Source organism: Pagrus major, chromosome 6, assembly GCF_040436345.1.
Source record: "Pagrus major chromosome 6, Pma_NU_1.0".
Classification (NCBI taxonomy): domain Eukaryota; kingdom Metazoa; phylum Chordata; class Actinopteri; order Spariformes; family Sparidae; genus Pagrus; species Pagrus major.
The window spans coordinates 31494850-31508823 of record NC_133220.1 but is presented as its reverse complement, the minus strand read 5'-3'; the positions used below and the strand labels follow the sequence as shown (position 1 = coordinate 31508823).

At 39.2% G+C, this 13974-nt stretch overlaps 1 protein-coding gene across 1 annotated transcript in view; it reads right to left on the bottom strand.

The window, feature by feature from the left end:
- Window positions 1-13974, bottom strand: part of cntn4 (contactin 4) — a 122722-nt gene that overhangs the window by 62263 nt on the left and 46485 nt on the right. The window contains exons 5-7 of the mRNA XM_073468269.1: window positions 8096-8299; window positions 4751-4853; window positions 3069-3253 (exon numbers count right to left, since the gene is read on the bottom strand). Of these exons, the coding sequence (XP_073324370.1) occupies window positions 3069-3253; window positions 4751-4853; window positions 8096-8299 (492 nt within the window). The remainder of the gene's footprint in view (window positions 1-3068; window positions 3254-4750; window positions 4854-8095; window positions 8300-13974) is intronic.

Sequence of the window (13974 nt, the reverse complement as noted above, 5' to 3'; positions counted from 1 at the left end):
AAAAGATAAGCTTATTTTACAACCAGGGTGCGGAGTACTGGGGAACAAGGGGGAGCTTTGCATTAATAAGACATGTGCTCCGCTGTAAAGAAGATTTTTGGGGTTCTCTAAAAATTTTTCCACGACTTTCTCTTTTTCTGCATGACGACTCACTCGTTTTGCTGCTTTGTTCCCCGGCCTCTGTGGTTGCTTCTGTTTTAAGGTAAGGGCTTCTCTTAACTGCATAGACATTTAGAATGTGCTTTTAGACCTCGGCACCAGCTCCCTCTGCCCTGACCGCATTATGCCACAAATGACGGTAAAGAACACCCTCTCATGTAATTTTGCTTAATTTCACTTAATCCTGATGGCTGTTTACCACCCTTCAGTGATTTAACAATGAATGATGTCTTTGAATTCAATGATCAGTATTTAAAGCTCATTTCAATCGATTTTGGATTCAGAATCAAAATCGTGTGACCCCTAATTGAAATATTTTTAAAATCAATTTCAGCTTCATCACCAGCTTCATATACCTGAAGAAGTCGGTGTGGTATTTGCGTTAATGCGTGTTCAGAGAAAGATGGTAGGGAGTTACTCCATGGGACTCCATCACCTGTCATTTAACATCACATCCCTTCATGCCACCGCAATCCTCCATCAGAGCCTGGCTGAGCTGCTCCACCCACTGCACCTTTCACTACTGCACTGTTGTTGCCGGTTTTTTACTCCTCACTGTCAGGGTCCCTCACTCTATCCCTCACCCGCTGCGAACGTATTGACTCTCAGTCAACGCTTACCAAATGAAAGCAGGCAGCCCATCTCTGCCCACGCCGGGCCAAGCGCGCATACAATCAGAACAAACGTCAAGTGGCTAAAGAAGGAGAGAGATGGGGATTTGCCTTATCAGTGAATCACTGTGAGATAATGCAGCCGTGAGTGAGCAGAAACACAAACGTGAATACAGCGGGGCAAACTAACCTGTCAGAGGTTTGCATTTGCTTTCCCTCGGAGTAATATCAACATCAACGCACTTTTTTTTGTCTTTGGCTCGAGTAGTAGTTAAAAACATCTTCCAACACAGAATTATAAAGAAAGACTGTGTCTGAATGCACCCAACTAAAGAGAACTAATTAATTTAATATCACCTCGAGCTTAAAACTAAAACTGAGCATCAGTGCAGCTAATGAATTCCTGTTTCAGTTAGTAAATCAAGGCTAAAAGGAGAGATTGAAAAATAAATGATTTTAAAAACACTATTTTATATTTCAAACACATTATTCTTAGAGTATTAGTGGGATTGAAGGAAGATTGAGTTCTAACATCTCAGTAGACTAACACTGCATCACAAGTGCAGGAATGTTTTAAAAATGACCACAGTGCCACCATAAAGTACCACTCGCACTTCTTCCTGTCTAACACAAAGCCCAGCTCGCCTGGATGTACTAGAGATACCCTTATCGATTCTCCCATTGGCTTACACTGCTGACGAATGTCTCAAAGGCTTAATTCAAAGGGAGTTCAAAATAAGATTACTGATTTTTATCACCTGCCTGCAGACAGCAGGGGAGGGAGCGAGAGAGAGTGAGAGAGAGCGGGAGTGACAAAACACATCAAAAATGAGAGAGGAGCTGCAGCTCAGAAGGACAAATGAAGCCTCAGTGGGTCGCAGCGGGCTCCTGGGCTATTAGACTGAAAGAGGCTGAGAGCTTTCAGAGCTCTTGTAAATAATAGCAAATTGTTTAATGCCCCAAATGAGTTATTGTTTGACAGTTGACACAGCGTGACTTAAAAGGGAGAAAATCAGAAGGAAGAAAACAGAGGGCGGACACGGTGGGAAGAAAATCCATACATTGTTCAAAGAGCAAGTTAACTGCCGAAACCTGAACGAAAAAAGTCCAGCTCACAGTATAATGGGAATGAATTGTTTTTATACACTCCTCTGTGACCATGTCATTCATGAGGTAGGTAAAGAGCTGTAATAATACAGCTGATTTCAACTCCTGTGGGCAGCGAGGTTGGCTAACTTTGATTATTAAGTATGACAGACACATTGGATTTATATTAGCTTCCTCCTCGCTAAAATATTTCCCTTCTTCCAAAGCTGAGTTATACTACTAGGCTACATTAAGCAACATTATGTCCCTTTTTTTACCTTAAAATAACAGCTTCAAAATCATGTCGATGGTACATTGTCTTGTAATAGGGTAAATGGTGTCTCTGTCTCAGCCACTCTGCCCCCCATCACTTGTTTCTGCACTGTGTAACTTCAGTGAGAGGGTAGGATCACAGTGTTACAACTTCAAAATACAAGTTTTCAACACAGAACATTGATATAACGTTATGTTACGTTAACAGTGGTGTTGCTACATAATGTCTATAATGTTGTATAATCTACATAATGTTGCTTTGATGTTTATTCATAAAATATGGCTGCATAGATAAACTACCCAATTTAAAGTAAGAAATCAACACTGTCGAATAAAGATTAGAGTTTTCATCAAAAAGTTGTCTTTAAAATATTTAAATGTCTAAAATCCTTCATTTTGTGCGAGCAGATTATTTTCCTGATGCTGGATAATGGGATGAAGAGTCAGCAGTCATCATGACTTCTAGTATCTAAGCTCAGTAGGTGACTCTGTGACAATGAGTGTATCTACTAACCCCCTTCCAGTGGATCCAGATGCTGCTGTGCAGATTATGTCCCTGACATATGTGCCACTGGTCTATGTATAGTACATTTAACGGCTTTGATCTGCAGTCAAGTTGGATGTCAATCATGATGCCATCTGGTGGAACCCAATACAAGGCTCACCAGCAAGGTCGTATCCAAGGGCTCAGCCTCATCCGCATCACTCCTTTAATCTGGATCAAAATATTAGAGGCATCATGGCTGACAGCCTTTAATCATTTTGATGTGCTGTTAAAACGAGCCTCCCTCCTCGCGTGCGCCACATGATGCCTCTGCTGATCTCCGCTGACTGCTTTATAAGACCGGTTGTGTCTGCTTGTGCTGCCTTTTCAGTCTGAGCAGGTCTGACAGATGCGGTTCGGCTGGTCAAATATTCATGCACGTCAGGATCACCTACCGTAGAAAGAGAGCTTTCCTTTCACTGTGTTCATTCCCCTGGAGTTCTCGGCCACACACTCGTACGTGCCGGCATCCTCCTGCTGGAAATATGGGATTTCCAAGACGCCACTGGCTTTCCTCATGTCTACTTTCCTGGGGAAGGGCACACCGTCCACTCTCCTCCAGTTTATGGATGGTACCGGGCTGTGAGAAGAGACGTGGAGATGATTAAGACTCTGAAGCTGCAGCTTTCAGTTTTTTGTGAATGACTTACTGCTCAAGGGCAGATTCTGACTTATGGAAAGGTTATTTGAGGGCTTGACATGAAAAGACACATGAAAAGAACCATTATTTCTTCATTTGTGTACAGTGAAAATCATTTTTAGTATTATAGGTTAATGTTTTAAGGACAAAGAATTCAAAAACATATACCAGGCACTTGTTATAAAGACACTAGGGGGTGAAAAATGCTGAGTCTAATTCCTCATATATGTCCCTTAAAGTCTCCCTCCAGCCAAAAAACTTGTTTTTTTTTCTTTTCCCTACAGAATGTTTGAGCTTCACTGTGTAGAGATATAAACCGACACTAGAAAGCTGTTTTCACATTCATTGCTCAGAATGTACATTCATTCATTTATAAACAGTTTGGAAGCCATTCCTAGTCCATTTTTAGAGCACACACTGAGAATGAACTTTATAGTGAAGTAGGAGACATCTTGTGTCCAGCAGTTAAACAGTGAAATGAAAAAAAATATATATAGAATATTTGTATATTCATATATTCTGGATTTTTTAATGAGGGAGAAGACATCTGTGCCATTTTAAGTATTTTAATGTGGTCATTATGCTTTCCTTTGCAAACACCATGTCAGACACACATTAGAGAATACGTGTGTAGGGTATTTTGAAAAAACATAACAAAAAGACTTTAAAATCACCTCAACTTTTCCATGATCTATACACTTATATGAACTCACAGTCTATTAAATATGTGATTTTAGCATATCATTTGCAAGAGCAGGCTGAGGAGTGAAAAATCTAAGGTTATACTTTGGTCTATCATCAGCCCGGTCGCCATAATAAAATGTTGCCAGTTAACATTTCTGCAAATCTCCAATATGCTCACATTTGTACTTCTCACGGGCTACAGATCATATCACGTTCACATTACATGTTCAGGACTTGACTGTCATATCAGGAGGTGGAGGGGATGATGGTGGAGTTTCAGGCGAGAAAGGTTGCCAAGCCACTGACCACTGATCAAAACTGTGTCTCTAACTGTGAAACCAGAAACCTGTTTTACAACATGATTTGACATGTTCCACGGCCACTTCAATATTAGGTTCATAAGAGAAGTTGAAGGGGCTTCTAAGGTGTGCATTGTAAAATTGCAGAAATTACTCAATAGGACTCCCTGGACTTAAGTCCAACTGTTCAGTAATAATTAACCTGCGGCATCTTGCCCAGTCCTGTACTCCGGGTTTTTATAGATTGTCTAACAAAACCTGATATTTCAACTTAAGATTTTCTAGACCACAAAGATGTGCCCCCTCATTTCTTAGATGTGCAGCCTAGCTTGAAACACACGAGGATTGCAGCAAAGTGGTGAAACACATGAAAAAAATATCCCAGCGCTCTTCTGGTAATATTTTTCTTTTATGTGTTTGTGAGCATGCTGAGTTTGACTAAGAGTGGGCTTACTTTCCCAGAGCAAAGCATTCCAGCTTTACAGTGGATCCTTTGGCAACGTGAACAACCTCTGGAAACTGAACTTCAATCTTTGGCTCGTATTCACCCATCACACCTGAAAGAGAAATGCAAATGAGCATCAGTGCAAAAAGCAGAGAAAAAGTTGTATTTTTGATGTGTAACTCAGGCTAAACAACTCTGGCAAGAAAACTAAATAAAGACCCAAGTTGTGGCTTGTGCTGTTGCTACACAGTCAGTGCAAACCTTTTTCAAGTACAGCCCTCTTTGACTATGAGCTGAAATGTTTTTCAACTTCCAGTGCTATGCGATCTGAGCAGCAGAAACACTCCCTGCTCTCAGTGCTGTCTCCCATTGAAAAGAATGAGTCAGAAACACAGCTTTCCAATGGACATGCAACACACTGATGTTGAATGGAAGAAAAAAAACAACTTTGAGAATTCGTAGACGGTTTGAGCTTTTACATCCAGATGAGTTTCATCTTGTTGTAGTGCTAACAGCTATGAACCAGAAAATGGGCCCATAAAATCCCCCTGGGTACCGCTACTGTGTCTACAAAGCATCCCATTCACTGTCGGTGAAGCAGCTCCGGTGGATTATAATATTGCTGCTGTGCATGCTAAAAATCTCTGGATAAAGGAGCAGACGGGAATGTGGGCTCTCTGGTGTTCTAGCTTTGGGAGAGACTTATTCATAAATCAAAACTGGAGTTTCTAACATTGTTGGAAAAGAAGTGTTTTTTCTTCTTCCCCTTAAATGACACAAAGACAAATTATATTAATGAAAATGTGTAATTGTACTCTCGTTTCTCCTAGCTGTTCCAATTCTGGGTGTACAACAAGGTATTTTAAGCTCCTCTCATCCAGCAGTGTAACAATAGGTTTTCCCCATTGCTGTAATTCAAGGCTGTGTTGCACAAATAGCTCTGGAGATGGAGGAAACAGGCCAATTTCATCTTACTGATTTGGCGAGGCATGTGTTATCAGGATGGCTCCCTGAGTGACTGTGAAAGCTAATTCAGATCCTTATCACAACTGTCTCATACTGGAACCCAACCACAGCACTATCAGCCATTTTAAGCAGACAGGTGGAAGTGGATGGGTAATTGTCTCATACCATAACCTTTTGTAGGGGACACCTGTACAATGTGCACGCCAGCACCCCCCCTACCTGAGCCCCTGTGACTGTGTGGCAGAGCTGATGTTCTGCTGCTAGGCCTGTTCCCTTGGTGAAATAAAGGTTTAGTGACTAAAGGAAGGAGGGTAGGGATGTGCCCGGGAATTGCTTGAAAAGACGGTCACTCAAATCAGACAAGCTATTAACAATTTTGTCTTCCATCCTGTGAAATGTGAAATAAGAAATTTCTCTAATTTGTTTCCACAAAATAAACATTAAAGGGGCCCTATGTAACAATCTGTAGCAATTTACATGTATTAATCACTTTTTTGGCCATGTGTGAGGGAACAGGGTGTATTTTCAGCAGCAACTGAATGATTACAGAACTATTATAGGACTAGTATAGGAATTCTACAGGCAGCAGTGTGTCTACATGATCCGCTCTTCTGTGAGTACACGTTGTCTCTCTGATCATGCAGGGGACACTGCTTCATGGAATATATTGACTCCACTATTTTATATGATTCACTAATCAAAGTATAGAGATAGAGTATATTGTTTAGAGAATATTACATATCCAAGGCGAAACAGATGAGAAGAGCAGGACTGTGAAAAAAGGCACTGTTAAGGATCCGTCTGCTACTTCAGCACCAAGGACAGCAATACAGATTCAGCATTACACAGTTAGGCTACTGATATTTCAGAGCCATGGTCCGGGTCGTAGATTCTAACGTGCACAAACCTCAGACAGATAAAGACAGATAAAGGATTAACGAGTCGACTAGACAAACATATTCAAACTCTCTGCTACTAGGGGATAGCAGGTTAAAGCAGTATTATTTAGAAATCTGCATTTTGACCTAACTCATTGTGGTATAACAATGTTATGTGTTTAAATGTGTATCTTGAAGTAAACATGTATGTTACACTGCGATCCATAGTGCGGAAACATTTAACAGGGGGGCAGAGTGGCTGTGACAGAGACATCATTCACTCTATTACAAGACACTGTACCATCAAAATGATTTTGAAGCTGTTATTTTAAGGTAAAAAAGTTACATTATGTAACTTTAATATGGGAGATACATTTTGGTCATTTTGTTAAAAGGAGGATGGCATCCACCCTCATCCCTGCTACAGTTGTAATTATAGTTTAACCAATAAATCAGCTTAAAGTGACAAGTTAATATTGGCCAATGTGTCATCCAATATTAGCTTAACATAGTTGTTAAGTAACAAGAAGTTGCAATTATTTCTTTCTTTTTAAATATAATTCAATTTTTTCAATTGTAGGGTTAAAAATATATATATTGTGTGCATGCTTATGTGTAAATGTAAAAAAAATAAAATAAAATGTAATAGATCATTATGATTTTTTTATACTTTCAAGGTTTAGGTATCAGTCTCAGATGATATATTACTCAGGCTAAATCGTATTTAACCACCAGTTTTAAACATATGTTAACATTTGTCCTTTTTTTGTGAATTTGTGAATTTTTTAACAACACAACACATTATTATTTAACATTAGAAAGATAAGAAAGACAATGCCCAACACATTTATAGGATCAGAGGTAATGTTCACTCTTGGGAGTTTTTTTTTTTTTTTGCAACAGATCAGCTGTAATTAATTGGAAGACAAAAACTGATATAAATGTCACAAAAGACATTCTTGTGAAAATAACATTTTGCCTCATATTTCTTGTTCTGCATTACATTACATATGGTACGGAGCATGCTTCTGGGACAGAAGTCTACAATCACATTACTTGCTGACAATGACCTTTCCTCTGGAGTGCCTTGATAAGGCCAGCCTAAAGCATCAGATCCACATGTTAAAGGACATGCTGAAATTAGCAAAGAAAGAGATAATTAACCTTTGAGTTTCATTTGTATTCCTTCAAACCACTTGTCCTACTTTCAGGCATCCAACGAAGCAAGTTTGGCTTTTTGTTTATCATGACCACAACTGAAACAAATTCTCAGCACAGCACTGAAAGTATTATGAGGAAAACCCCATTAAGAAAAATTATACAAGTGAAAATAAGACATTTTTGTTTGTGCAAAAATTAAAATGTAAAATGTATGGTGCCATTAAGGAATGGATATTTTTAATGTCCACTTAACTACAAGTGTATTATATTGCTCATAAGACAGCCACCTACAAAATATAATGTTCTAGACATATCAAAACAAGGTGCACAGTGATAACGTATTACTCACCGTCACTGCGGAGGACTAGTGGTGTGGGTGGACCCTGGACTCGGGTCTTTGTGACGGTGTTGGTCACCACACAGGTGTAATTTCCAACATCTGAGGGCTCCACTTTGGCGATGTACAAATTCCCTGTCTCCTGTGAGATGAAGCGGCGAGTATCTTGCTTCACAAATGTCGGGTACTCATTGAAGATCCAGGAAAATATGAGATCTGTGGAAGAAAGAAGAAAACGAGAATTCTCACTTTAAATGAAGAAACAAGGGGCCATTAAACACAGGGGAAGGAAGTGACATATTTTGGTTGTGCTGGTGTGTGAGAAGTTTTAGACCTCCTGAGGTTGCGAAAGTTATATCACGCTAAGGTGAAAATTGATGACGGGATCTGCAAGAGGTCGCAAACAAATGTAATTATCTGGACTGGACTCAAATGATCATTTATCTTGTGGATGAGGTCTGCATACTCAAATAGGGATTTGGGAGACACTGGGGTGCGTGTTGTCATGACTAATTACAGTTCCCCACACAGCCAACTGCAACAGAGGCCGTTTCTAACAGAGACCACGGCAACAAAAGGCATGAAACTTCAAATAATAAGTCAACATAAAAAAAGTCATTTTTTCTAAATTTGGCTTCCTTAATAGCATAAGTCAGGACAGAATAACCAGTATATATACACAATGATTAGTTTTGAGTCATTTAGAAGCTGATTCAGATATTAGTAATGATAGTTCATTATATAACTGGTTAGTATGCAGACTCACAGATACTCTATTAAGCAATGACACCTGATCATTAAAATAATATCCAGCATCTGGCTCTCAACTAACTGATCATCATTTTTTATTTATTCCTTGTTTTTAAAGATGTTAGTTCTTGCTTAGTTCTTTGAAATCAAACATTATATTAATTGCATAACACTTAATATACATTGCACGTTAAAAGTTTGGATGAAGACTTGGTACATATGATTTATTAAGGGGATGGAAAGCTTTTTAACCCCAAATGTTTATCCTTGTTGGATACAGAATTGCTTATTTCACACAAATCACTACCACAATAGTGTTTCTACTTTTCATAACCAAAAACAGGCCCAATTCTCCTTCCAAGAGTTTACAGGCATGTTGTTATTGCAGTTACGCTGCAAAGTGAGGGCCAGGATTTTCTAATGTGACATCTCTACTGACTTCGAGAGACCAGCCAATGCTGTGACTTATTGCTAACAGGAAGTGGAGCATCATGTTGGTGAGCGCCTGCCAGACTGCTAAAATCAATAGACCAGTGTTAGAGTTTAAATGCCAGCCTTTCCCCAAAGTCACGTTATTGTGTTGGAGTATTTCAAAACGAGCAAAACACACATTTTGAAGTCTTGAGATGCCAAAGAATTAATCTGTCTGTCTTCAATGACACAATATAGTTTACATAATATGTTTAAAACCAACTTAAAAATTACTTCATCACTGGCAGCTGTACCATGATCCAACCATAGAAATCATCTCCGCCATGATTTCACAGAGATATCAGAAATGTGTTGCAGAAGTGACTGCACAGCAGCTATGGCATCTGAGAAATAAAATCTAATCTCATTTTACAACCTGCTGTCCTGCAATTTCAAGAAATGATGTGAAGGATGTGCTCCATATATGTGAAGTGAGGGAAATAATTTTGTCACATACTTGTCATAATTCATGCCTCTATTTATGTTTCAGCAGCTGCGTTAAATGATCTGAATACAGTATATAAGTAATAGTCCTGTATGGCTCAGGCTCGTTCATATGAGAACTGCTCCTGGATGAGTTTTTCACATTACTGATGTCAGCTCATCATCTGAAGGTTGTAACGTAATGTGCTGCTGTGGAGTTTTGCAGCCGGTCTAACTGACAGGCGCACGCCATTTTCCTGCTGAGCTTAATCAAACCCTACCACTTGTTAGCGGACTAGCAATTAAACAAAACAGCCAAGGAGGAACCCTCCCCTTCGCTTCCCCGTGCTGCTTGGCCATTTATCACAGCATGATCCTATACTCCTGCTGACTGAAAGGCGCCAGTGCTGTACTGTACGTGAAGCAAAGGAGGCGGTGGATCAGTACCATTTGGGGCTCGGGCTTATGCTTTGGCTGCTGTGCGTGTGGAACACAGAGTGATGGCACATCAGTCGTCCATGGGGACAAGGGACACTTCAAGGCAGGATAAGGCATGTTGTTTGTTTCCTCTCCAGTGCCTTTGGACTACGGCTGCACCTGCTCTCGTTCTATGGTTAAAACCCATATGACTACATGGCACAACATGAGCTGCACAATGCCGCAGAGAGCAACAACATAATGAGATATCTTTCACAGCTGGCCCAACAGCCTTCACAAAATCATCCAGGGCATTGATTTTATGGGTTACACAATGCTCCCTGGTATAAAACAGGCCATCTCCAAGACAAAATGTAGAAGAAATCCAGCTGGGAGACAGCATTACAATCACTGCCATGGTAACAGCAAATCAGCCTCCTTTTATTATGACGATATCAGCACGAGCTCAAAATTTAAGATGTTTAAAGGGGACATATTTTTCTCATTTTCAGGTTCATAATTTTATTTTAGCGTACTATTAGAATAGGTTAACATGCTTTAATTATCAAAAACTGCATTAGTTTCCTAAAAGTGTCCAGTGCATCAGCACTGTATTCTCCCTCTGTCTGAAATGCTCTGTTTTAGCTCCTGTCTCTTTAAGGCCCCCCTCCTGAATACCCAGTCTGCTCTGATTGGTCAGCTCACACACACCTGAGCCAGCACCGCTCGCCATGTCTTCGCTCAGCTAGGTTGCATTTTCAGCTTCCAGTTAGCTTCACTTCTACCGTGATTATAGACATAAATTATGCAAATGTCTGACATGGTGACAGTGATATCAAGAAGTCATGGAATTAAAGGTGGGAATACTAACAAGGTGTTTAAGGTACCTCAGGAGAAGTGTCTTCTGTGGGAGAGAGGAGCTTCTGTCTGCTCTGACTTTAGGCTTTTTAAATTTCAAGACCTTTTACATGCACAAGAACCTATATAACACTGAGGGAAAAGGAAAAAAATGAAAAGTGATATTTCAAAGCAGAACGTTTACAATAATCTTATGTTTAACTACTTGTAAAACTATTTCTTTTGGGCTGTCCAAAAATCCTTGTTGTATTTCCAAAACATGATCCTTCTGAAGCTTTCAGAAGTCCCTGAAGTCTTCTTTGTGGCTTCCCTCTAGGTTAAAGATCAATTTGCATAAGTCACAATGAATAAAGCTGCTTCGCTCACAAAAGAAGACCTAAGAGCGGCTTCAAAGGACAGGCCTCTCTGAATATTCAAGGACTGAACAAGACGTGCAAGTCAAACATGCCTGTCTCCTTACGCAGTTAAGATCACGCCCGGACTGATTTGTGATAATGTAGGGATGAAGCATGAAGACAAAGATGGGGGGCAGTAATCCCCGAGTAGGTCCATCATCTTTAATAACAGACCAGACAGGAAAGGGCTCTATCAATGAAGGGCACCTGTGAATGGACAGGCATACAGTTATGTGTGTATACTGTCAGCTCATGTGTTACTGTACAGTGTGAGCAGGTCATTCCATGAAGACAAATACATTATTCAAGTCAGTGTCAGTATATACATATGATAATGATAGTTAAAATGCAACTCTTATGATGAAATATTTGAAATACTTTTAACTTGCTTTTGTAGTATGTTTACTTATTAAAAGGGCACTAGTAATAAGTAACCCTTTTATACCCTGAATCCCAATTTTAAAACCCTACTCCGTCTATTCATCAGTGAATCCTCTGAACATGATTTATTTATAGCAACATAACTGTCTTTATATATCCTGTCGAGACAAAAACCGAACAGAAGTGATGATGTAGGGCTTGGACACAGTCCTGTCTGTATACAGATATAAGTTTTGACAGAAATTCTTTAAACTTTGAAATATTAATATTATCTGTATTTGAAGATGGCATACATAGACTTTCAATTTTCACTTTTCAAATTGTTATAGGTGCCTGCGTCATTCCTCCTGTATCCTGGGTTTCTAGATCATTTCCGTTGCCCTTAGAGACACAAGTATTAACAACAGGCGACAAAAATGTGAGGTTATTCATTAATTTATTCTATTGGAGAAGTGAAGGCACATAGCAATGGTGCCAGGCTGCCAGCCTGACTGGATTGTGAGGTAGTGGCGGACAAAATAGCATAGTGAAAGTGAGATTCATAGGGAACCAATCTAAACACTGATGGTGTCATTATTCTATAGCCATTATATTGTGTAATAAAAACTTATTTCATAATGTTAAAGCTGCTGCAAGTGATATTTTGTTAATAATATATTTAGACCGTAATCACTGTATTTTCTTGTATCCCTGCCTATGTTGTCCAATCAGGACAGGGAACCCCATGAAGAGGCGGTCTTGTCTGCTCATGAATACGCAAAGAACAAGTTTACTCCTGTTTGCTGCTATGTCTGCTGATTACAGCTGCACGGTCATGTGGTAACATAGAGAGGAGGAAGAGGATTGTTAACTGCAAAACAGACAGGAAGTTAGCTAAAACAACGAGAACGCTTTCAGCAGCTTTGAGTTAAAGGAAATCTGACACAACGATGAGTCAGACTTGTCCCAGTATCACTAAAACAAAGCCAAAAATGTATGTATGTATGTATGTAATGTATAGAAAGTTGGCAAAAATGTTTACAAAATGAATGTGGACTGTGCAGTGGTCGAAGATAGCTAAGCCAATTTAGTTTACAGCTCAGTTACACTGAACATACGTAAGGCCAGTTGACTCAATTAGCAAACAACCGATATTAACACTAAATACAAAAGCTACAGAGCTCCACTAAACTGTATGTGTTATCTGGTGTATAAATGAAATCAATACACACCAAAAGACCAGAGGTGGAAAGTACACTTCTGAGGTACTTGTTCTCAAAGGGATAAACCTTAAATTTAAATAAATATGGTCAATACTGATGAAGGAAAGGAAGCCTTACTTTAATCTCCATAAAATATGGGCTAATCCCTAAAAATGCTGTATTTGTTCATCTCCCGTAACACTTTGTCACAACCATCATCAATAAATGGTTAATTTATGGTTAATTATAATTGTATTAATTAGTAATTCGCTGTTAGCAAAAAAATAAATTGCTTTATAAACCATGTATTAAGCAATAGTTTATTGTTAAGTTGTTAATACATACTGTGCATTTCATTTATAAACATTATTTAGACAACCATTATAAAGTTGCAACTGATGTTTATAAACCTTTATAATTGCTTAATAAATGGTTTATAAAGCATTTCATTGTTATAACAGTGAAATAACTGATGTGTTAATGTGTTAACAAGTGTTACCATTCAACCTGATAGTATAACATGTGCCTCCCATGTCTTTCCAAACTTAACACCCACAGTTTGTAACAGTCTCCAATCCCAACCCTGATGACATCATCTGGCTCATTTTTTTTCAGACTTTAGAAAGTTGCTCCAGAGCCATGAAGAGATTGTATTACCATATCTTAGGCTGAGTAGTCCTCTCCCTTTCATTTCAGTATGAGTATTCTTATATGTATGTATCAATTTGTACATATGTGCATTACCTCCCATTTACGTTCTGTACAGTGAAAAACATGTGAAGGCTTCATTCAATAAAAGCATCCATTACAGGATGTATACAGGATGGAGGCCGTACATTTCAGTGTAATTTGCTGTGGAGGTTTCTCCGGCTTTGTAAATATGGCATCATAGAAGTCAACAATGAAAAGGTGAGCATGCGCGCCGCATTTTCCACTCAGAGTTGATTTGAGGTAGATACACAAAATGCAGCCGATGACAACTGAACAAAATCACTGCAGAATGGAGCAATTGCGG